This window comes from Gallus gallus, chromosome Z, assembly GCF_016699485.2.
Source record: "Gallus gallus isolate bGalGal1 chromosome Z, bGalGal1.mat.broiler.GRCg7b, whole genome shotgun sequence".
NCBI classification, from domain to species: Eukaryota; Metazoa; Chordata; class Aves; order Galliformes; family Phasianidae; genus Gallus; species Gallus gallus.
In genome coordinates, this window is record NC_052572.1 from 48194281 (window position 1) to 48221510 (window position 27230).

At 35.6% G+C, this 27230-nt stretch overlaps 1 protein-coding gene across 3 annotated transcripts in view; it reads right to left on the minus strand.

The window, feature by feature from the left end:
• Positions 1-27230, minus strand: part of FER (fer (fps/fes related) tyrosine kinase) — a 179836-nt gene that overhangs the window by 85126 nt on the left and 67480 nt on the right. For all 3 annotated transcript variants that reach the window (XM_040656018.2, XM_413981.8, XM_046905745.1), the window contains 3 exons: positions 12796-12888; positions 6765-6968; positions 3337-3459 (listed from right to left, as the gene is read on the minus strand). In XM_040656018.2, the coding sequence (XP_040511952.1) occupies positions 3337-3459; positions 6765-6968; positions 12796-12888 (420 nt within the window). The remainder of the gene's footprint in view (positions 1-3336; positions 3460-6764; positions 6969-12795; positions 12889-27230) is intronic.

Genomic DNA, 27230 nt, shown 5'->3' on the forward strand with positions numbered 1-27230 from the left:
AATAACTTTTGGCTAGTTTTGCATTGTATTTTGTGTGTGTCAACTGAATGACAAAGGAGTCAGTATCAGTTCTAAAAGTACCAAAAAGCTGGAACATAAAGCACATAATTTGTTTATGCTTTCAGTCTTTGAAAGCTGAGATCAAAACACTTCTAAATATGAAGTGCAACTGAAACGGGTTTTGTGAATGTAGAATTAAGGTCATGTAAGATTTTTACCAGTGACTTTTATGAAAAGAATATCACTATCTCTATCTTCTCACTTACATTTTTTCATAATTTCACACGTCTAACGTACTAAAATTTTGCAACTGAGATTCAGACCCACATGGAATCCTCAAGTCATTTGCAAACTTGTTCATCATTGGACCCACTGAAATCAAATACACCTTTTACTTCTCTTTCACTTAACATTGTTTACATCCTGTGACTGTTTGAGGCCAGAACAAAGGCTTCTTTGTAACCTCAAAACAGATCCAGAATTGAAAGCCACTAGCAACAAATGTACTGCCCAACTCATTTGACAAAGAAGTGGCATTTTGTTTTCCATGAGATTGGAATTTGAATTTACTGCAGAAGGTCCAAAGGCTATGACTACGTTGACAGTACTCAAGTAGCAGCAGACTTGCAGAGTGAAACAATTGCTGATGAGGCCCTAAAACATAAACATGGAGGACAAGGGATTATTTCAGATCAGATCTACTCAGATTACGAAATCTGAGATCCCATCATCGGTTGTGCATTTTACTATTCTGTTCATGCTTAAAAGAGTAAAGTTCAAAACCTAAGTGGTAATGGGTAGATTTGCTTTGGAAATGCATTTCTGATCTAAGCTAAAAACTTAATGCAGATATATCCAAATAAAATTGGTAATTGTTTTCTTGATTATTTCATTTTTTATTAAATATACTGAGCATATCTGCAACTTAATACAGATTTCTTAAGTGAACAGAATGTATTTTAGGAAATTTAAATACTTCAAAAACATGAAGTCAAAGACAGTAGAAAGTGAAAGCATGTTTTATATATCTAAAATAGCTTCTCTGCTAACAAAGTCCTTGGGTATACACTGAGGTTACTCTAACACTCTTCAAAAATCAGTTATTTCATCAACAATACACTGAAGAACATACAGTGCAATTTTCCAAAAGGTTATAAATGAATATAAATAAGAGGCTTTTCCATTAAAAAAAAAAAAAAATCACTTGCAGGTACCATTTTAACAACAGTAGTTTTCCTATTCAAATTCTATTATTATATATCATTAAAATTCCAAGCAGGCTGATTTGGTCTGCATGAAAAGGGACAGAGGACAGGCCTTTTGTAGCACAATTATGCATGTTCCTTTCAAGGGCAACATCACAGAAGGTGAACACTAATTCTGCTAATATGGTAAAGGAGGATAAATGACTGTGGGAAGGAAGGAAAGCAAAAACAAACTACATGGCGTAATTGTTTTTCTGTGAAGTTCTTCGTCATATTTAACTTTCACTTCCTAAGCAGGTTATTACAGGGACAGCAATTTGCATTAGAAGACTAATGACTGCATGAAATGTCAAAGACTGCTTTGCAGCTGTAAGAAGATAGGAGAAACAGACCTTGTAGATGTCATATGAATTTTAAGGAAAAGATCAAAGATACTCCAATATTAGCACATGATGGGGAAAATAGTCCCAGCTAGCTGTCAGGGTACACATGCCATTTCTGAAATTAACTTACAATGTCTGCACTTTAAGTTATCTATTCACATATATTATCTCTACTTGCATTTATACCTCAAAGGACATGAGGTAAATTACAGTAGCGGATATCTGGAAACATATTTGGGACCATATTCCTTCAACAGTGTATATAATAGAAACACTCTTTCACTGCTACAGAAAACTACACATAAATAAAAACCTAACTTCAACCCTCAAAACATAAGATGAAAAAAACGTAGAATATAGAAGCTCTCTGCCTTCAAAGTCAGTAACAGTCAATAAAGAAATTGTATTTTTCAGGCCTGTTTAACCTTAATAAAATAAATAAGAATAAATAACTCTATTATTTAGTATGTAGTAACATGCCATATGATAGTTTTACATTTGCAAAAACAGAGCAGCGCTCACAGTATGTACAATGCAGAAGGACAGAAAAAACAAAAACAAACAAAAAAACAGCTTTATAAAAGGAAGTCATAAACAAAAAGATTTCATTTGGAGTATGGCAGCCTTTCATTTTTAGCTTAGAGAGTTTATGTAAGAAAATATAATAATCTGCACATAGAAAATGAAGTCATAAGCTTTCTCATAGATTCAGCAATGAATGTAAGCAACATTTTACATTCAATAGAGTCTCAATTTTGTAATCACCATGACATTAACTAAAAATGTGTACTTAAAAATTGCCATACTTTAAATTTGCAAGTATATATAACAGGTAAGCACAGAGAAGCGTAAAAACCACATTAATTTTGAAAAAATGAATATGCTTTAATTTCTTAGGATTATTAAAGGTAAAGAACGGGGAGTTTGTATTAGGAAACTGAAATAAAAATAGTTACACTTTAAAGAATTTCTGTAATACAGAAGGTGCCATACATATTCTTCAGACTGGTCTGAGGTTTTTCAGTCTTTGGTTTTTTTTCAAGTGCAAACAGCTTACTCATAGTTCAAGATTTCTGTTAAAAACAGTTCACATATGGATGAAGTATCAATTGAACAGATATTAACTTCAAAACTATGGGGAAAGGGCACAGATACTCTTTAAGCTTCCTAAACAGCTGTATAGTTTAATAGTTCCATCCCTACTCATTCCTCTCACAGAAGTCATTATACTATGATATTGATTAATAAGGAAATTTTAATTTCAAATTTGCAATTGTGTTGTCAGGGAAATACTTGTTTCCATGCCTGTATCAATACCTTATATGAAATAGAAGCAAAACCATGAGGTAACACAAGTTTTCCAAAATTTGCTAGAATTCTACACTTAGAGAACATCATTTTATTCAAGAAAAAATCCTCATTACAACTTTATGGGAATTACTTGGCCAGCAGTAAAATTCCAAAAGGAAATGCAAAGCAGAGAGAAGAAAAGTACAAGGATATATTTTAAGACTGAATGCTGTTATTCAAGGTAGTAAGAATTTATTTTAAGAATCAGTGTGGAGTGTTATTTTATAGGAATGCATTATGTGGAGCACAGAAGGCTGAAAAAAATCTCAGAAAAGAAAGTCATAGAACAATAAGCAGGAATGAAAAATCTTTCAAGCTGCACAGGAATTTGTTTTAGCTAACAGTACAAACCCTCCCTAGTCTTTTCAGTTAAAGAGCTCTTGAAATGCATGCATTACCTTCACAACAGGATTCAGCAGAACAACACCTGATTTCTTTGTAATAACTTGCTTTGTTGTATAATGATGTTCTATGAGCTGAGGAATAGTTGGAAATCCAGTTCCTTCAAAACGATACTGATTCTGTATGGAGGTAAAAGGAAATAATTGTTTCTCCACAAGCAAAAACTGCAAAAAACCTTTTCCAAGTTTCCTTAAACAGTAACAGAACAAAAGTTCACATTCACAAAATTATATTTTTGTCCTTATCTATTTAATAGCATTTCTACTGAATTACATGGAATGATAAGACAGCACATTAATAGATGCAAAATTACTGAAGCACTCATTTGCAGTAAAAGAATAAAATAACTATTTACTCAATCTCTGAAGTTTAAAGAAAAGAGGAGCACTTGCATTTCCAAAGATGGGACTATTTGAGGTACTTAAACTATGACAGAGTAAAATATTACAAGCCTGAAACAACATCAAATTCCTAAGTACCTAACACTGTATATAATAATACATACTTTATTTATAAATAACAGAAAATGAATTAAAACAAACATCTGAAAATAAACTAGACAAGATGTAAGTAATTTTTTTTTTTTACTTAGATCTTACTGCATTTACAATATTTGATTCAGCTAGTAGACTCTAGCATGAAGTTCAAGGCTCAGGATCACCCTTCAATAATTAGTGTTTCAGAGGAGACTAGAGTGGTATGGATGCTAAAAGCAAAGGCAAGTCATGCATATAATCAACAGAGAACATCTGGCCAAGACAAAATTCTTTCCCCTCAACTCTTCTATCTTTGTCAACTTACTTCATTTTAGCTACATAATCTACAAAACTGGGACAATTAAATCTCTTAATATATTACTAGAGATATGTAACATTGCCTTAGCAAACATAGCATTCTTTAAAACACTATGGGGGAAAAAAAAAGGATCTTCATATCTTATCTTTGACCTTATCTATGACGGTAAGAGAAGTGTAACTAAGTGTTTATGTCAACTTTCTTCATGTCTTAAATCATACATTTTAGCTAAGTGTAATAATAGCTACTGGCTCAGTGAGCAGTACACTGATTCCAGCTCCTTTCAAGTAACCCCATTTTATTTCTGTTCTGATGATCTAAAAAACTTGATGTTCTAAGAATCAGCCTAGCATAAGAATCAGTACTGCTTTTATTCCCTCACTGCAGCCCCAATCTTATACCCATCTGCTGCCATCTATGTAAAATCTTCAGGGCAAAGAATGTTGCTTTATTCTCTGTATTTTCACAGGATCCTGACCACTACGATCACTATCAAATACTTTTAGAACAGCGTAGCCTCAAAACAGAAAAAATGAAAAAAAAAAAAACAGTAGCCTTGAATGACTAACAAATTTCAGCAGTGAATTTTGATGCTTTTTAAATTAAACAATTGAACTCATTTATCTCACATATGCTTTTATTAAGATTTACACTTAAAACAAGGAAACAAGAGAGAATGTTATGTAAAGAATCACACTTAAAACAAGCATATATCCTAATACATTCTGCAGTCCCTGGTTCAGAAAAATAACTGCGAATGAAAACCAAAACCCCCAGCGATCTGACCAGTCAGAAATTGGATTCCCCTTTGTTTGTACCAATGTAAACAAAATTTTTAAAATCTTGAATTAAACTCTGACAACGTACCTACCAAAATGTCTAGGAATCCATTTCCTCTTGCAGTACGACTAACAGTCCCACTAGTTATAAGTCCTTTTAAAGGCTAAAAAGCTTTCCTCTCTTTTCAAAATTAAAGCCTTGTTCACAATTAATACAGAAAATTCATCCCATAAGAGTGCTTAAGGAGTTCGCCATTTCTTTAGAAAAAGCTTTAGCTTTCATGATTGTCAACAAAACCTTCCCTAAATGCACCCCAAGAGCAGATCAATGCAACACCCTGTTAATAAATGTATAAGCAGAAAGATCTAGTGACATGATGATGTTTGGACTGCGGCAAGCCATGCAACATTAAACAATGTCACTGTTATATTTCAGATATGATTCCCAAGTAATAAAAGTATTGGGGGAAAAAAAGACAGCTTTATTTAATTTTTCAGTTTACACGTAAGAGTGGCCTCAAAGTAATAATTATTGAAAAAACTTCTCTGCTCCAACTGAATTTAAAGCTCAATCTATAGTGATGTACACAGAATGATTTCAATCACACCAAGTACATTACATGTATTTAATTCTGCCGTGTCAGGGTCAGAGTGAACCAAGCATCTTTTAAGAAACTGCATGTCTAGCTATAAGCAATTTTATTGCTCTTATTTTCCCATCTAGCACTCTGATATCCCAGAATATTTCAAGACTGTAAAAAAATCAAATTATAACACTGGCTTTGTGTCAAAGTCTACTTTTACAAGGAAAATCCCAGATGAAAATCAAGAAAAAATCCAGCTGAATAAGTGTCCATAATCACTGATAGTATAAAAGGCCTTGAATTTTTATAAAGTTTAAAAAATATTGCAGACCCTCATTAAAAAGAAAAAAAACAGTACACAACACATTATCTCCCAGATGGAGATTCAGACATGGAAAATTTCCATAGTGTAAACTTAGTTGCAAGACCAAACATGAGCATTCTTCTATAAAGTTTGACAGAATTTTGGGAGACCTTATAACGAAAGACTGAAATATGTTTTGTCAGCATTACTGAACCAAAACAAAGAATGATACTGCATTTGAAGACAGAAGAATTTGTGATATGAGAACAGATACGAGAACTGCTGCAGTTTGAATTAATTTGGAATTCTAAAAGGTAATTAGAAAAATACATATATAAACAAAAACAAGTCAGGGATTAAGAATACAAGAAACATACCAGAAAAAGGCATATGAATACTGACATACTTTCTAGAATGGCAGTCTTATTCTAAGTTACTACCATGAGGGGTACATTCTGGTCCTATGTGCTGTGTAATATTCACAATCTTTCGAGCTCCACTGAACAAAACAGTATTCACAGGCCTAAAAAGAATTAAAGTACCTCCAGAGCAGCAGAGGTTTAAATTCTCAGCTGTACAGGAACCAGCACAGATTATTTGAAGTTTTCAGTTAAATTCAATAGAATCGTTAGTCTGAATTAAAAGTAACCTTATTAGCACTAAGTACAAAAATTGGCTTAAAAATAAATAAATGTACATGCAGAAAAGAGTAGTAACAAGTTCTGGATTTCATAATGTTTACAGAAGTATTTTGGCCTTTCAATATCGGGTAAAATAGTATTTTTCTTTTATTCCCCAGAATGACCTTTTCTTCTGGTTTGAGCACTAATGGAAATATTTGTAACAGATTTCATATAAAGATTAAAGCCATGTGTAATATTACATTATGTAGATACTAAATCATTTAGTTATAATAATAGACATCCTAACATCGAATATTTAGTACTATAGCAGAGACGTACATCAGCATATTGTATGATAAAGTGTCTCCGTTGTCCATCTGAAAACACAGAAAGGACATATTCACCAGGTTTCCCGTGGCTCTCCCGCACCAAGAAGTCTCCTTGCTGTTTTAACAGCTCCTGGGCTTCTATTCTTGGAATTGCACCATGATACCAGTCTTGTTCTGCCAATGGTTTCTCAGTGGTTGATATTACATCAAAGAACTTAGGAAAGATAGTGAAGAAAAATGTTACTGTGACAGTACATTTTTAGAATTTATTTTTAAATTAAAAGCATGATAAACAACAATAATTTCTAAATTATGTAGCTAAATTATGTAGCTAAATTATGTTTTTTCTGTTAACAAAATTAAGGCTTGCATATTTACACAAAATGGATATCAATCTTTTTTTTTTCTATTATCTAAACAATTACGTCTATTTACATGAAAAGGATGAAGCCTATGAAATATCCATAAAAATACATAAGAATTTTCACGTGGCTGTTTTTCTTAAGCCATGCTGACCAATAGTGACCAGGGACTCTTTTTCACCGTCTTAAACATTCTGACATGCTATTAATAACAACTAAAAATGAAGAATTTCTTTATATAAAGAAACTTCTGAGAGAAAAACATAAGAAACTGAATTAAAAAAGCATTTAAATTGGCTAAATTGTTGTAGCACAATTTAAAAGCTCTATACCAAATCAATTAATAGCTTTAAGTGACATCTTTCCCAGCATTTACATGATAGCAGAGAATGGACACGTGGGAGTACTGTGCTCATGAACCCGCATCGAGTTTCTGAAGTCATAATGATTTTAAGATACCATTTTCACTGGTTGTAAGCAAAGGTAACGAGTTTTAATCTACAGTTTCACATAGTAATTTAAATGAGCTTAGATTTGTTTAAGAAAACATTTAGAAAAACATTATATTCAGTGATGTCTTCAGATTTGCTTGCTCAGACAAGACCGAGAAGCTTTATGTCATTTGAAATCATTAGCGTCAGAGGTCATACAAATTCTCACTGCCAAGTAGAAAAGCTCTGAACAAAACAATATACTGTGTATTGTATCAGGAGTTGAATGATATATGGATGTCTCCCATGCAAGCCTGCTGAACAGAATTTTGGATAGCAGAATAAAGACCCACATCTCAGCTAAAGCACTGTCAAGCAGATAAAAACAAAACACAGGATTTTGAATGAACCTCTAGATGCTTCTCTACCTCAGTGAAACAGTAGTCCTAATTTTCCCTTGTAGGGTGGACAGTGTGAACAGAAACACTCCACTGGTGCATGCAAGAGTAAAAAATGACATGGCTCTGGACAGGGTGGAGGCAATATGCAGATTTACCAACTTCTTCAGGGGATATTCAGGTTGAGATTACCTACCCAACCAAAAAAAAAAAAAAAAAATCCAAAACAAAGGAATAAAAAAACCCCAACCATTAGGAATTTTCTGAGAGGGAATGAAAAAAATAACAACAAAAAGGGAGTCTACTGATAACTTGCTTCCAAACGTATGTAACTCTTGAGCACTTTCATAGTAAAGTATCTGGTATAACAAATGCCTCTGTCTGTGGGTTTCTTGCTGTCTTTCCAAGTAACACCTCAAAAGGTATAGTTTATTAGTTCAAGAACGTAATGGAAAACTAGAGACCCAATCTGAGAGTTCGACTAGACCTCCTCAGACATCAAAAGTGGGATCTACATCCTTGGGTGTCTCTTTTATCACAGATTATTTCAGATGTGAGATCTGACAACAAAACAGTGACCAACACGCTCATGGCTAGAAAGAGTAAGGATATTCATTGACCAATTATGCTTTATTACAGATTCAGAACTAAGAAAGACTATGAAGAAAAAAATAACAGCTTGAATAGAAAGATAACAGAGCTTTTAGGAGAAAAAGATGTACTCCAAGGTACTGTACTTATTTGCACAGAGAACTACTAATAGCCCAGAATATTGCTTGGTCAAGAAGGCACTCATTTCAATTTCATCAAAAGTTAAACACTTCTTAGAGTTGTCTCTCATGGTTAAATGACACTAAGCCACTCTCTTGCAGAAATCCCTAACACACACACACACACACACACACACAAAAAAAAAAGCTTTCAAAATGTTTTAAGAGGTTATTCACTTGAACATCCATGGATCAAAGATGCAGAGGAAAAAAAAAAAAAGATCTTTGCTATGCTATCAAGAAGCATTAAGGGGTTCAAAGTAGCAAAGCCTTTGCCACATAAACACAATTCTACTCCAAAGGAAATGCCTCTAAGGATAAAAGGACAGCTCAGGGTCAATAAACTAGTCCATACCGTTCACAAAAGAAGGTTAAAAAAACCTCTGACATGTAATTTATTTTACAGCTTACAGAAGAGGCAGTCCCCAGATAATAACACCTCCTTATGTTCAAACTGGGTCAAGTGTGAGTCACTGTTTAGACAGAAAATCATGATCATATCCCCAGAATAAAACACAGAAAAAGGTCATGAAGAAATAAGAAAACATTACAAAAATGCTAGCTATAATGCTGCTTATGATACTAACATCAACCTTCCTCCTAACTTCAAATTTGCTAAAACTAATATCCATTCATTTAGAAGTAAACAACAAAAAGTTGTATCCTTTGCTGACATCTCCTACCTTACACTGCCTATATTTTTTTACCTTACACTGGGGGGGGCATTTATAAAGAAGGTGAAATATAGTATTTTCTCTAAAGAAAAAAGTGGTAAATATTTATGTTTTGAATATTATTTAAATTATTTTGAAAAATATTTTGCACATGATATGATATTCACCCCAGCCTTGAAAAAAAAAATAGCTGAAAGCACAAAAAGAACAGTACAAGTGCAAGATATATCATCATTTTAATGCTGATTTCAAATAAATTAACCAGTTAGTGCTGATGTTTATATGGCCTTCTGTGGTTGGAATTAAATAGTTAAAATACAAGAAAGTAATTTTTTATTCTTTTATTCCTTAAAGAAGAGGGAAGGGGGAGGGGAGGGTAACTACTCACTCAAAATTAGTTTACAGATCCCATCTTTTTTATTAGTAAGTTTTAAGAGCAATACACTACCTTACTGAGATACCTGAAAGAACAAGGATTCATTGTAGGCCCCAGTGTTTTACAGCGTCACCCTGTGACTAAGAAAATGTCTTGCCCACATACACATAAACACAGAGGAACTTTCAAATGCATGATTCAGTAGCTTAAATGGAGAAAATATTATTTTTTCAAGATTTCTGCTGTTAGTTTGAATGGAAGACAAAAAAATAACAAAATCATACAGAGGGAAAGGAAACCACACTGAAAATTGTTGTTCTCCTTCTTAAACTCATCTTTTTTTTCATTCTTTTATTTTTATTTCTTTATTCCCACAGTTTGCTCACCAGCTACTTCAGTGAAGGGATACTCTCATATATTTTATCATGCTTTTCATTCAGAGAGTAGAAATATTCCCTCATATCAATTATGCTCAGGTTATTACTGTCCTCCTAACTTATTCTGAACCTCTTTCCCTCCCTATAACTAACAATCCATTGAAATAACACCTTTTCTCCAACAGTAAAAATCAAGCAGTCCCCAGCTACTGTTCTTATTAGAAAGAAATATTAAACAAAGAGTACTGTATTATTTCTAACTTCAGAAAAAGAGAAACTATTTCTGTACTTATTCTGCCAATGAAAAGAATAATAATGGGAACATTTTATTAAACAAATAGCTTATTTGAAATTTCATTTCCACATATATTCTAACCTTAGTCTTTGTGTATTTTCTTATTTTCCACTCTTACACAAACCAAGATATTACCTGGATTTTTTTTTTTTTTTTTAATCTCAAGTTGTAAAAGAGGCACAGAGATTAGAAAATAAAGCAGTACAGTTACGTTGATTTTTTTGAGACACTTCCCTGTAGAATATTCTGCCAGCAGACAAAGTGAACCTAGCTCAGTTCTACAAGCCAATATATCATATAAAGTCAACACTTACTCCACCAAAGAAGTGAAAAATTTTAAGTATCAAAAAAATCCTATAAAAATAAAAATGTACAGACCTGAAAATTCTAAGATAAAAGCTATCATAATAAAACTATCACTTGCAGTTTGTACAAAGTGATGTTCTATGATCATCATTATTAAATCTAAAAATTATTTCATGTAAGAGGAACAGCATGTGCAGTTATCCTATAAACAGAAACAGCCATCTGTGCCAAGATGAAATCCTTCACTGATAAAAAATAGACTCATTTAATCAGAATGGTAGAAGCTGATGTTTACTATACAACTCATTCAGACTTTTTATTCTGTTAATACATAGCACAGACTCACTGGTGCAGAAAAGTTGGCTCTTCTCTCATGTTTCCTCTCATCATTTGATCAAACTAATTTTACTGTACACCTTTCCATTCTCAGAACCCGTAAATCATTTAAGTGCCAACTCATAAATAACAGTTTAACTCTTGGCTGCTTCAGGAAATTTTAGGCTTCTCCACATCTTTGCTCAGAAGATACAAAAAAGTCCTTATTTTTCTTCAATTAACCACAATATTTAACTTCTGGTAACCAACTAAATATGGGACAGCATTTTTAGAATATCACTGCATTCAAACCAAAATATGGTTTTACTTCTGAAGTTTCAGTGAGATTTAAATATACATGAAAACAGGTAGTTAACATACTTTTTTGTTTGTACTTCTCTAATTTATTTAATGCACTTTATTATTATAATACACACTTTCCTTAACCAGTTTGTACAATTTTATGATAGCTGTATACACCAGTTTACAGTTTACACCATTTAGCAATCAACATAGTTATGGAATTGTCAGCATGATAAAGATGAATAGCTAACCACGTTAAGAGTTAAATACTAATAATGTGAAGCAAATTTCATTTGTATATCCATGATTAGCTTTCCCAATACAACAGAAATTGATAAATCATAACATGCACAAAGCAAATCTGATTTGCTTGATGTAGTCTGACTTTGTAATCTTTTAAGTAATAGGTAGTGAAGAGTGCACTTGCTACTCAGACTTGACTTTATGTCTCAAACAATCAGATTCTGTATGTATGCTTTAGTAGATCCTTTAATGGGTTCATGGATGCAATCTTGAAATTACTCGATAACACAGAAGGGCTGCTAATTCTAAAATGTCCTTAAATATTATTTTGAGCTAAAATTTCAGGTGACAAGATCACAATCACAAGATCACGGAAGTAAGTTTTCAAAATTCTGCTCAAACTGTAACTTTGTTTCATTTATTGCGGGAGGTGGGGAGGAGTATAGAGGGAAGGCTGAGAAGGGGAGGCAGGAGGGCAGGATTCCCATTCTGCTTCAGGAACGCTCAGCCAAATTTCCAGAAGGAAGGTTTTCAACCAAAATCTAGCAGCTCCCTTAGTATGTGCTCAAGTATTTCATCTAGTCTTGCAAGTTTCCACAAGATTTAAAAGACAAAAGCAAAACGAAAGAACAGAAGTACTAGAAAAGCAGCTTTCTTTTTCCTCTCTTTGTTTCATGATTTTTTTTTTCACATCCAGGCAACAAGAAAGATTCTCCATCGAGGAACCTTAACAAAAGCCAGTTACTGAATATCTCTTATAGGTACTTTCAGTAGTGATTGAAACAAGAGTTATAATACATAATAGCTTCAGTAATACCTCAGTAATTGAAGAAGTAAACAGATACACATAGGGGGATATAATTATTGCAGAAACACTTATAATACACTTGGCAAACACATTACAAGGTATTACATTATATAGCATTCCCAGTAAAATGACACAGGAAAGAGTACTCTTAAAATTACAGCACCATGCTGGCTACTGCAAAGAATATACTGTTTATTTTTCCCACAGGTATGGTATATCAAAGTTAATTTTATACACTATTACACAACAGTATTATCATGTCCACTGATCAAGCAGAACAGTGTTTTTAATAATATTATAATTTTTGTCTATGCAGATGGGAATCTTGGAAAGCTGAAAAACAAGAGAATGTACTGCAACACTAAATTATTGATATTACTTACTGATGATGAGCCCAACATGGATTTTGGAGACCTTATAATTCCAGCTATGGAGTGACGTATAGTGTCAAATCTTGAGACTTTGTCTTTCTTGTCCTAGGAGGAAAAGTAGAATTTCCAGTGAAACCAAGCAAATCAATAGAAGTTTACCTCTAAGCTCAAACTGAATTATGGAGAACATGGCATCTAGAATCATGGATTAAGAGAGAGACTGAGGCTCTATTAATACAAAGCAAGACAGTGTCAACATTAGTGGGATTAAACTAATACATATAAATTTGAAAGCTGGCAAACTTGTAATTCCTTAAATATCTTGTGCCATTATTTTAAATATCACTATTGTTAACTATAAAGAGAATTCTTTTGTACCCTAAAACAGAGCTTTTAATTCCCAGTTCTCCTGAAATATGTTTCTTCAAAAAAATATTGGTTTGAAACAATAAAAAAGGAAAACCCATAAAATAGAACTCAAAAAATACACTTACTTTACTCTTACTTCATGTATGTGGAGTTATTTCCTTTTTAATTAATGTGTTCTTTGCTAACAATACACTAACTGTAAATATTAATACTAATCAGCTTGAAGATAATTTCTTTTTCTGGCACTGCAAAACCAAACAAGCAGAAACCACTGTCTAAATTTTTAATTCTGTATAAAGAGGCTTAGTCATTGCAATTAGAACACTGAACCAGCTTTTAACCATCTTTAATTCAGCATAAATCAGTGACAAGTCCAAGGTGCTTGTAATGCAAGTTAGTCCAAAGATTGCATAGCTCTACACCTCAAATTCATCATCTGCTCTCAATATCAAAGAATCTTTCAGGGAATAACAATAATAACAATAAATATTCTTAACATTGACACATTGGATTTTTTTCTCATAATTTTATCCACAGGAAAAGTCAAGATACTTTAAGAAACATACATCATTTCACTCACGAACAGAGGTCACAAGTTAACAGTCTCTTTCCAATTAGCTATAGGTTAACAAAACCATTACTGGTGACAGACTGCATCTGTTTGGTAGTACTACAAGAGAGATTGCTTCAAAGTTTTGAATGTACATCCTCAACTGAAAAAAACTGAAAACCTGTTAATGTAACAAATGCAGTTTCAGTTTATTCCATGACTTCTGAATAGTAAAATCTATTAACCCCATATACTAAATATACCTATACTACAATCACTATCAAATGGAATTTAGTCTACAGAACACAGTTTAAACATTGCCTTGATAAAATAATTTTAAAAAAAGAATTGTCTACACAAAAAAAAAAAAAAAAATTCATTAACAAGTGGATGCAGTCTAATTTAGTTTGCATGCCTGCAAAGTGTTGAATGATCAACGCATTTCACATGTCTCTTCAGGAGTGGGCTACCAGATTTGATTGTAATTTACATGTTTACTTCTAAAATAACAGGAAAAAGAACTTACTAAATATGGGAGAATTCCATTAAATTTTCCCTAAACAAACTCAGTTTTCATTCTGTTTTACACTAACAGCTTCCATTCAACTACAAGTAAGGGCCTACATTCACCAGTTTTTCCTCGTCAAAAAGGGTTTTTAACAAGGTTCTCCTCTTTTTCAAAGTACCCGTAAGACTTACGGACTGTACAATATCACAGGACTTTGATAAGCACCACACAGAGCCTACTAGACACTTCAAATACAAGGAACACTAAAATGCAGATTGAAGACATAAACTTAGGCTCTGTTCAAAATGCAGTATATTTATAAATATATTTCAGAATTTTCATTGCACATTCCCTTTGATATACTGAAACTACTCCTGTATCTTACAGACTATTAAATTGCCTGCACAGCACACATCAAAGACATGACAAACAGTGTGTAGTTCGTTTATTCCATTTAACTATTTATAGGGGAATCTGAATAGAACTATAGAACAGCAACACTGATATTTTGGTCATTGCTCAGATGCAGAGTATCTCAGATGTATTGATTAGTACTTGCAGAAAATCAGTTTGCACTGAAGATGCATACTCATCCATGCTAAAAGATATTTTACACACAAGTATAAATCATTTCCTAAACTAAAATAAGAATACAACTCAGAAGAACTCAGCTACATTTTTTTTAATCTATACTGTCTTATTAGTTAAGTCAAGATGGTATTCTAAGCCTGGTTTCAAAATAAAATGTTAACAACAGAGCTGTCTTTCAGTAATTTTCACCACAGCCACAATAGATTTTGAATTCCTTGGCCAAGGACCTCAGAATACAGTAAACAATTCAGTAGGCAAAAGGATTATTTCAGGATATTAAGTTATTTTAAAACTCTGAAGGAAACCCAACAGGGAACACAGACTCTCTGTGTCTCCGGAGAAAAAAAGTTCATTTTGTTTCAAGAGAACTCATTCCAGCATTAACACCAGGCATCTGATCAACCAGCACAACCACGCTGTTTATGCAGTCAGCACATACGCTCCAGATACACTCACAACACACATCACACTACTATTTCACTAACAAACTTGAGAAGGATGCTGGGAAGAAATTAAGAATTCAGCAACAGGGATTGTTATAGAATCCTATGGAACAGTATGCTCACTAACATACACAATGCAGCAACTAAAAAGTATTAACTGATTCAGTTTCATTTTAGCTTGAATCAATTACTTTCTGAGATATTAGCAAAATGGTAGTATGATTTGTTTTTTCCTTTATTTTACACTAGACCAGTTTTATTAAAAAGAAAACTAATCCCTGGGCTATAATATCTTATGCAAAGACTGAATTACTGCAGACTAAATTATACTTTACCATTCTATATGCATGAAAATAAATACTGCCCGTACAGAACACTTTTATTTATTTCTTCAATAGTGTTTAAATGAACCTGTGGCACAAGAGCAAATGAAAGAATAACTTAGGGAAAACGCACTAGCTAATACCTTCTTTTTTGAACTAGCCATAATTCTGACATTCCAGGAAGAGTTAATATGAGTCATCACCAGACTTGGGGCTGACACTTACAGTAGGTCATGTATTTCCCAGACGGTGGACAGGTAAACCTGGAAACACTTATATTCCAACCACTTACCCGAAAATGATCCAAGACTGACAGATAAATTTCCATATGGAATATAAAAATTCATTTTACAGATGTGACTTCTCATTACAGCTGGTAAATAATGCAAAGCATTAGTGCTTTTATTTCTACAGCTTTTGTAATATGAATTAAACAGTTACTGAGTAACTGATTGTCAGTAGCTACTTGTAGTCATCAGATCGGAATGCTGTCATATTCTAAAAGCAATCAATTTTGGAAGCAGCCATGTTATATTTCTACTACCATGAAATAAGGATTCTGAAACCCTCTTTCCAGTTGTATACACCTCAGCTATCCTTATCATTCCAGTTGCCTTTTTCCATTTCTGATGGTCTGAAATATTACCTCTGCTCTTCTAAGGAAATGTTGCAGTAGAAGACAACCACTCTCACACTCCTGCTTCCCCCCCTTTTTTTTCTTTTCTGACAAGATACAGAGAGAAAAAAATTAAGTGTAAGAGCCCACAAAGAATTACAAGATTCTGTTCAGACAAAATAGTGAGTGCTTTACTTGTGGTTTTCAGCTGATCATTTCCTCACATGCAAGATACAGAAAGCAGAGTTTTTTATGTTTCTTCTTCACTTTGGGGGATTTTCCACCACATGAAATCCTATTTATTTATTTTTTCCACTAGACCTTCTGTGTCCATGCATTACAACCATTAGCATCCCATGGGCAAAAAATCTCCCATTTGCCAAGCACGCTGTTCTTTCACTAGGCAAAAGCACCGCAGATTTTAGAGTGCATGAAAAATAATACAGTACACCCAGAGGTGTGACAATCAAAATGACAAGGTCAAAGAATCATCTTCACAACACTATTTTGAATGAATGTGGGCAGGATAAAAGAATAAGGAAAAAGATTTTGTTTAAATTGAACTGCATAATGCAAAAGCCCAAAAAAGCTTTTTAGCTGTAAGAATCCAGAGAAATAGCTGCATCTCAGACATTATTAGAAAAGAAGAATAATATAAACTCTCTTTAGAGAAGCAAGAAAGTAAGAAGCTATAAAAAAATCTAAGATCTTTATCTGTATTAATGCTACTGAGGGACAGGCAAATAGTGTTACTATCTCAATCAAAAAGTAGAAGATTAGTAATAAGAAGCACAACTTATAATGCAGCAGACATCGAATACTGCAAAAAAGTCTGGCCAGACACATACACTGGTGATACAAATAGGACAATATTTTAAGACAAAGAATAACCTACTTAACGTGTCAGATACAAACCATCAGCACAGATATTGAAGATGGATGCAGGCTTGCAAATGAAAGCAGAAAAGCTTCAGAGGAAATGTAAAGGAAATATGATAAGGACTCTCCAATTGAAAGAAAAGAAACATGCTCCCACAAGAAAAAAGAGATTACAACTGGAAGAACACAATCAGCGATATCTAAAAGATGAGCATGATAATTTTTGTTCTGAGGTTTGATGAGGGAACCAGTCCTCAGAGATTTTGATAAAAATTATTTCAGTAAGGTACTAGAGCTCTAAGATGAAACTAGACTGGACGAATTCCTGGTAGTTACTGCAAATGATATGTTCAGTGAACATACAGATAAAAGAGAGACACTAGACATTATCTGCAAGAGCAATTAAAATGCTCTTATTTATGTGAAGTGAATGCTAGCTTCATTTTTGCTTTAAATATGTGATTTCTCTGATGAAAAAAGTGTCAGAACAGTATTCATCTTAAGGCCTCAAATGCAGATACGGTGGAGAATGATTAAGCTTTTTTCTCTTAGAACGCTACAGACATCTAGCATGAGAATGAAGTTTTGTGATTTATAAGGAGTTCTTCAAAGAACCTCTAGAGAGAGAGGGTCGTTTTCTGAAAGTGATACTCCACATTACTCACTTCAGCAGATGTTATTTAGGAGGTCTGAAAAACATGCACTTAGCATTTAACAGTCACTCCGGCCTGCTTATTGATATGCAAATATACTAATGGCAAAACTTTCATCATGAATGCCTTCTCTACAGATACTAGCACTAACAGATCACTTGCAATTTCATGAAAGGAGGGGTAAATGTTGACACATCAAAAGCCTGAATGTACAGTAGAACATGCCTGAAGACCTTGGAACCTCGAAGCCAAAACACTGAAAGATTTCTCCTTCCCCTGTCCCACCCCTCTCATCCATGACAGAACTGGGAATCTAAGAAAGGCCAAATGTACAAAAACAGAGAATCATTCATTCTGTGCAAACAAAAAGTGATATTTTGAACTACTTATATGGCATCTCCAGACAGAATCGGTTGCTGACTGAACATAAGTTGACTGTTCAAGCTCAGCAGACCAGAAGAACCTTTGGAGGAATAATTATTTGCATTTTCTTATTTTGTCATTGTATGTGTCTAGAACTGGGGGCAGCACTGTGCCGAGCCATGAAGTGTAACAAAGTTATTAAGAATTAAAGCTTTTAAAGATAATTAAAAATACCTCAAGTACACAGTGAAACTAATTAAACAACTCAGCTATTCAAAAATCATTCAAAAATAAGCTGGTATTTTATGTTTTAAATAACGGTAACGCCTTCCAAAGCAGCACACGTGATACATTATTGATGTACACATATTGTAAAACTCTGCACCAGATGTAAATTAATGTTCCACCTTCTGAATTGAGAGGTAGCTTAAAAAGCACAGATCTGCCAGCATGAAATTTGAGAACAGCTCATTTGGAGATGAAAGGTAATTCCCAGGTCGTACCAGAATCCTGATGGCCTGTAAGAAAAGGGCAGAGATAACTCTCCAGAGGATTTCCTCATCCTCTGAAGTCTTGAAATGTAAGAGCAGCCTGTATCAAATGTGAAGCTCTTACATGGAAGAACCATGGAAGGATTCTCTTCCCACAATTTTTTTTTCAGCTGCTTACTGAGTTTTTATAAAATTTGACAATAAAACATCACGATGAAGAATGTGATCAAATACAGAAGCTTCTCAGAGAGACTTCTACTGCTGGTGCTGTCCCAAACTCAAATGAAGATCCTGTGCAGACTGATACCACATCAAAGCTCACAAGCCTCTGAGGAAGGAGCTTGATTAGACGGCCTTCCTGAGTTCCCTTCAAATCTACGTTATTCTGCAGTTCTACATTCTTCAGGAAGTGGACACGCATCGGATTACAGAAAGTTTGTATCTTATTCTCTATTCTGTTCCTTTCCTGATAATTTCTAGCATACTTACTGATTTCGAACATGAAATAAATAGTGACCTGATATTTCCAGGCATGTTTAGACCTTTGACCCTAGACCTTTACCTTTTGAAAGGCAACCTAGGGTTCATTACTGACATACATGAAACAGCACTGTTGCTACAATCTGGTCCGTAGAAATGTAACTACACAATATGAAGCTACTACTAAAAGACTATTAGCAATAATTCATATAATATGTAACGTGAAAGAATATTCTTAGCTTATTATAAAAAAAAATACAAGCTTTATTTCCAAATAAGCTTTTCTGCTTTTGAGATTACTTATCACAAAATCATAGGGGTTAATAAGAGACCATTTAGTTCAACCCCCTGGTAAAGCAGTTTCCATACAGTAGGTTGCACAGGAAAGCATCCAGGTGGGTTTCAATATCTCTAGAGAAGGAGACTCAATGACCTCTCTCAGTAGGCTGTTCCAGTGCTCCATGAGCCTCAAAGTAAGTTCTTTTCATGTTCATATGGAACTTCCTGTGTTCCAGTTTGTGCTCATTGTTCCTTGTCCTGTCACTGGGCACCAAGGAAAGGAACCTGGCAACATTCACTTGACTACTAGCCTTTAATTATCTACATGCATTGCCAAGATGCCCCTCAGTCTTCTCCAGGCTAAGCAGTCATAGGTCTCTCAGCCTTTCCGCGTAAGGACCCTAATCATTACTGCAACCCTCCTCCGGACTCTGAGTTCCCCATCTTTCTTGATCTGGGGAGTCCAATAAGTGGACAGAGTACTCCACACGTGGCCTCTCTAGGACAGAGCAGATTGGAAGAATCACTTTCTTCGACCTCCTGGTCACATACTTTAATGCACCCAAGAATACCACTGGCCTTCTTGGCCACACTGGCACACTGCTGGCTCAGGGTCAACCTGCTGTTCACCAGGACCCCCAGGTCCTTCTCTGCAAGTTACCTCCTAATCTCTACTGAAGCATGTAGTTGTTCCTCCTCAGGTGTAGGATTCCATGCTTGCCCTTGTGGTACCTCAAAAAGTTCCTCTCCACCCAGCTCTCCACCCTGCCCAGGTCTTGATGAAGGCAGCACAGCATTCTAGTATGTCAGCCACTCCTCCCAGCTTTGTATCATCAGCAAACTTGCTGAGAGTGCATTCTCTCTAACCAGGTCACTGATGGTGATGTAAAACAAGACTGGACTCACTACCAAACCCTGAGGAATACTGCCAGCTACAGGCTTCCACCTAGACTCCTCTGCATACATACGCAAGGCATGTTCAGAGACAAATAAGGTATGAATCAAACTGAAGTGAGAGAAGGACAAAAATGGGGAAAAAGTGGGAAGAATAAGCAATTATGAAAATATAAATCATACCTCCCTTGCAAAACAATCACTTCACAGTTATCAGAATCATTAATGGTTAACAAAGGCTAGACAGCTGGTTTATTGGTTCAGAAAAACAGCAATTAAAAAGATCATTAAACAAGAGGTACGCAAACTACTTGGAGATGAAAAGCTGTTAAGTGAAATCTACTGAAGGTTTTCAAGATCTTATATTTCAGCCCTAAAAATTAAGTTTAAAAAAGATACATAATATCATGTTTTGATCCTTCGATTTATTCTGAATGATGATTGGAATGGGATGTAGAGTTAAACTGTGTAGGTTGTACTGTATTTTCTGTTTTAATTAGAGTATCAAAGGACCAACTACTCAAGTTACATGTGAAATGTCAGCAAAATGTCACCTTCATCCTCAAAATAATTAGTAAATCTTTCTAACACACAAACATGTATTAGAAGGCTTTACAGAAGCAGACTACCTTTTAATGGTGACTAGCAATAACATTTTTAGAGACAAAGGACGTTTTAATTATTATATACAAAACAGTCTATTAAGGAAAAAAAAAAAAAACATAATTTTGATTTCATGTGACTATCATCAAGAACATCAACCATGCCACTGGGAAGAAAATGCTTAACAAACATCATCAAAGCTGAGGTACTGCAACCTTCCCTGGCAGCTTCTTGGAAAAGTAAGCTAACCAAACAAAATCTTTTGCAAGACAGCTAGAGAGGTCAAAGAATAAGCACAGAATGGCTTGGGCTGGAAGGGACCTCAAAGATCATCTACTTCTACCTCCTCTGCCATGGCCAGGGTAGCAAACTGCTAGATCAAGAACTAGATTGGTCACCTAACCTCCAAGGACAGGGCATCCACAACCTCTGTGGGCAGTATGTTCCAGCACCTCACTACACTCTGAAAAATTTTCCCAACATCTGAAGTAAATCTCCCCTCCTTTCGCTTAAAACCATTTCCCCTTGACCTATCACTATCTACCTGTGTAAAAAGTTGCTTTCCCTCCTGTTTATAATCTTCTTTTAAATATTAGAAGGCTATAATGAGGTCTCCCTGGAGCCTTCTTTTCCCCAGAGTGAACAAGCCCAGCTCCTTCAGACTGACTTGACAGGCTGTGTTCCAGCCCTCTGGTCATCCTCGTGGCTCTCCTCTGGATCCTCCCCAGAAGATCCACATCTTTCCTGAGATGGGAGCCCCAGAACTGGATGCAGTACTCCAGATGGGTCCACGAAGTTCACAACAGAATTCCTGCTTTGCTTAATAGAAGTATTTCTATACCATCGATTAGTAACACATCTCCTTCAACTGACTGAATGATGATACCAAGCAAAACAGAACTGATTTCAGTAAAGGAAATTTAAGAAACTAATTCAGATTTGTGAAGGCTTACAGCCAAATCTGGAATTAATACATATTTTTTGAAGAATGAAGGTTCAGTACTAATAATTCCAGTATCTCAGGAAAAATATAAGGGGCAAAACTGGAGTCAGATCCTACCAAAAAAATCAGTATGTAAGTGTGCAGATGTGAATTGTCCCCCTGATTTCAACAGCATTGTTATTAATCAATAATACTACTATTAACTTGATGTACAATTATTTTGTTAATTCTTCTGTTTTCACTTTACTAGTTTCAAGTCATTAAAATGATCCCAATTTGAGTCTCTAGAGCATTAACAATGCTGAAAAGGAATACAGACATAACATGATCCTTCTCTTCCTTGCTTTCCACTGTTACATCACAGTAATAGAGCCCTGAATATTCACACAAGACATCTCTAGCTACAGTCCTGTCTAAATAAATGAAGAACCTAAAACAGACTACACTGAGTAGTCCTGGTTTTACTGCAGTACCTTCTGTTCACAAAAGCAAGAAAGCCCAAATTGTTTGATATCCTCTTGCAGTTCATCATTCAAAAATACCACGATGATGTATTAGCTATTGGTCAAACTCAACATCTGCCAGTCACGATTTTGTTCAACATTCTGGCTACAGAGCTGCTTTCCCTGCTTCCAAACATTTTTATTCTCCTAGGACAGATACAATTTTTAACCTAGAATCCACAGTTTATAGTTCAGCAGTTACATATAAACTCTTCTGTTTACTTGCTTGCTAATAATGTCAGAATAAGCAATCAGGGAATCAAGCGAGATTTCATGAAAGTGACTTGAAATGTCAAGAACATAAATTTAAAAACAGCAGAAAGTTCAACATAAATTAGAGGGGAAAAAAAAACATTAAAAGAACATAAAACTTGCAAAGCAAACCAACAGTGCAGAAGTTTTTTTACTACCATCATCTAAACATTACAGTCTATCAGAGAGGTATTAAAAGCACACACACGTTAATAGCTAGAAGTACACGTGCATCCACAAACCATTTAAAGTTAACACTTTTTCAGTGGAACTATAAGGTTTTAGGTAATGAGCAGACAACTCAACTTTTTAAAAAATGCTGATGTGTACTGTGTCAAACTGATAAATATTATTTAAGGACGAAAGTAACTTCATTATAAATTTGAATTAATAAATACAGTTAGAATAGTCTCTACTGATACATGTTCAGGAGTGCCACCAAAACAAGGCAATTTAAAAAGTTTAGTTAAAGACTGCTAATCTTATGAGCTTATGAGCTAATAATATGAAGACAGAAACAAAGAACCTCTAGGCTACATTCAGCATGAACAATTTTACAGTGCAGCTGGCTGAAGGACCAAATTACACATACAGTGCCCCCCACAATGAATTTAGCAGTTTAATCAAATGTAGCACAACTTTGTGACATGTTTATGTGAGCGCAGGACTGCTGAGCCTCTATTCCTACTGGTCTCTGCAATGGTTAATAGTTGATATAAAGAAATGATGTTGACCATTCACATGCGCCACATGCACACACGATCATATCTCTAGAAAGCAGCACACATGCCAAAGAATGCCACTTGGGACTGGAAATGATCTTCACCAATCACAAACTTAAAGTAACAGTTGAAGGCTTGTCATAACTCTACGTACTTTCAGAAGCATTATCCCTGTCTTCAAGAATGAGGGTATTTTCAACCAGGCATGGGAAAAAAGAATAAAGGAGAGAAAAGAAAGAAGAAGAAGAGAAAAGAAGAGAGACAATACGCAGCAGGCAAATTCTGTCTCATTTCTGTGAGTTCCCTAAAGGCTCTGAAAAGATAATGATAATGCTAAATCAGACCAATCACTATGAAAAAGATTTAAGAAGCCAATGACAATTCCAGCAAAGAATTACTATTTTCCTCCCAACACACACAGAATCATCCAAAAACAACACTGGATACCAACATGTGACTTCTGTTCAAACCAAACCTTCTGTGTAAAACGTTCCAAATTCCAGGGATGATTTTGAATGAAATTACAGATCCCCCAGGAGTATGCAATGCTACAACATTAGAATGAAGGTTTCTTCCTTAAGGAATACTGAAAGCTCTTGAACTATTTTTGGTAGTCAAAGAGAAGTGCACACATTCTCCCTTTTTCAGAGAGGGTATAGTAATTCATCATGTAAAATACTAAACATGCTTCTTTCCTCAATTCCTTCCAAAATTCATTCACAGTTCATTCACATTTCTAATTTTCCCCTTCCCCAAGACAGCTTTTTCGTCAACACTTTTTCCCTTTTTTTATTTCAGATAATATGCTGACCTCAAGAAAATGCAGAAGTTGCTCTGAAAGTACTGACTCCTACTTTGTTATGCTGGCCCACAGCGTCAGAGGGGAATGTTGGTGGTATGGCAGTAGAGATTGAAACTTCCCCAGAAATACTCCATTATATTTTGTTTCTGCATGACAGATGGCAACAGAGGGGCATCTGATATGAAAGTGCGTGTGAAGTAAAGACGTGTCACTGAACTCCTCCTCTTTGCAGAAAAAGCTGCACCCTTTCACTGATACTTGTTGAATGATTATGGAGACCAAAGAGTGGATGTGTGAACACTGTGAAGTGGTGGGTGGTGTTTCAGCAGTTGAGGAACAATGCATCGCCTCCACTGGTGCAAACTTTATGAGCATGGCATGAAGGCTTGTCTTTCTTTCCTACAGTGAAAATACATAACTAATGGTGGTCACTACATTGAAAAATAGTGTTTCATAAATTGAATATCAAATAATGTTCTTGTGCTCTTTATATCTATTGCAGTTTCCATATAAATACACGGGAGACACTACTTTTAAAGCAAACTGTGTATAATTTGATTTCTAGTCTACCAAAATGTTACTGCCAGATTAATCTTTTACTTCAGGAATTTTCAGGTATGTTCAGCGGAAAGAGGCTCAAAGGCTTCATTATCTCTTATCACTTAAATTATAGGCCAGTCAGTAACATCCACCACTCAGGACAAAGTGTGATGGGATTTATCTGTCTCTTACCTTAGTATACCTTTGTGGATTGCCCTTTCTTTGATGTGTATCCATCAGGAAAGTGGGATTTATGAAAAGAAGAAAATGGAACTAGCACATACCCTTACAGCAATAGTTCACTCTCCACACCTGCTACGACCATCTGACATTTGGAGCATTTTTGCTTCATCTTAAGTTCTGTCTGTGAGCCAAAAACACAAGTCCCAGCTAGCAAGCTTGAAAAGCAGCCCAAAGCAAAAATCATTAAGTTGCACTTCAGCTGCCCAGGAATCCAACAGCTGCTTATTTACAAGTCTTATATAAATTAATAGGCACAAGTTCTACAAGATGACTGCACAGCCAGTGTTTCTTCTGCTGATAAATAAGAAAGAGGCTAAGAGTATCAACATTGCATAGACTTACACTGGTCCTGTTTCCATTGATAAGACCTTTTACAATCTCAAAATAACATGGTAGAAGTCTGCAAGTAACTGTGAACAACTCCCTTACCCCTTCCTAATAAGTGGAGTCTTATATAATCCTAGTTTTATATAAACACAAGGAGCCACAGATTAGCAGGAAATTACTTACATGAGCAGATAAATAAGACATCTGCTTGGTATTGCATTACAAAGCACAGAAATGCCTCAATTCTTCTGAGTCACTAAGAGAAAAAAAAAAAAATTCTATCTATACCATCAAGCTTCTTCATAGTGCTGTCAAAGAAGCTGCTTCCCTGCATCTGTTTGAAGATTCTCCATGGCCTTAGACAATATGAGAAAACGAGATGCCATGGAATCATAGAATCTTTCTAGCTGGAAAGGACTTTAAAGGGTCGTCTACTCCACCTCCCCTGCAATGCACAGAGGCATCCATGGCTAGATCATGTCGCTCAGAGCTCCCTCTGGCCTGACCTTGAATGTCTCCAGGGACTAGCCTTCCACCACTGCTCTGGGAAACCTGCTCCAGTGCCTCACCACACTCACCATAAAAGACTTTTTCTTTATATCCAAACTAATCTCCTCTCTCTAAGTTTGAAACCACTTCCCCTTGTCCCATCACAACAGACCTTGCTAAAGAGTCTGTCTTCTTCCTTCTAGCCCCCTGCAGCACTGACAGTGAGGGTAGCCATGAGCCAGGTGCAACACCTTGCACTTGGATTTGTAGATCCTCACAAGCTTCTCCTGAGATCACTGTTCAAGCCTGCCTAGGTCTCTCTGGATGGCATCCCACCCCTTGGATACATCAACCACACACCACAGCATGGTGTAATCTGCAAACTTGCTGAGACTGCACTCAATCCCACTGTCAATGTTATTATGAAAATGTTAAAATGAGTGCTGGTCTTGGTACTGTCCGGTGAAGACCAAGGCAAAAAAAGTCATTGAATACCTCAGTATTCTCCTTGCCTGTTGTTACCAGCTTGCCACCATTTCTCAGTAGGGAAGGTATGCTCTCCTGTGCCAGTTGACATATCTATAAGCCTTTCTTATCCTTCTTTGTGCCCCTTGCCATGTCCAGTTCCAGATGGGCCCTGGGCTTTCTGACTCCACTGCTACACAGTCTAGCAACATCCCTACACTTCTCCCAGGTTACCTGTCTGCTTCCACTGCCTGTGCATTTTCTCCTTGCTCTCGTTTGACCACCAAGTCCCAGTACAGCCATGCTGCTCTCTTGCCTTACTTTCCTGACTTCCTACATCTGGCAACGGAGAACTCCTGTGCCCTAAGGAAAGCTTCCTTAAAGATCTGCCAGCTCTGCTCCACTCCCTGGTCCTTGAAGACAAGTTGCCAGGAGCTTCTGTTCGCTGACTCCCTGAAAAGTTGGAAGTTGGCTTCCCTAAAATTAAGCATCCTGATTTTACTCTTTGCCTGTTTGGTATCCCTCAAGAGTTTGAACTCTGCCACTGCACGTTCTCTACAGACCAGGCAGCCTTCAATCCTGATGTCAGTAATCAGTTCACTTGCACTGCTGAACAACAGGGCCAGTATTACAAACCCCTATGGAGCTCCTATTACTTCACTCAAGAAGTTATCCTCAATATGTTCCAGGAGTCTTCTGGATTGCCTACAATTTACTGTGCTATGTTTCCAGCAGGTGTCATGAAGGTTCAAGTCCCCCAACAGGACAAGAGCCTGTGATTGCAATGCCTGCAGTGCATAGCTCCTGGGGCAATTTTTTTTTCCCCTTTGTGACCTAGGTGGACCCCATCAGCAGCCATCAAGCCAGGCACCAAGTAAACCACCCCATGGAGTGCAGATAGTGTGTTACACTTCTAGATCCTAATCATACAACATCTACAAAACTCATGTAATAATCATCTTTAATCACATAGTCAATTCCTGTAAATGTTCTTTAATATCTACATGGTCAGAAAGATCAATACAATTCAATGTAAATGTAGATTACAGGAGATGTAATGACAAGGGAACTAGCATGACAGAAAGATGTTACAAAGAAAAGTGCTCACCCATCTCTGAT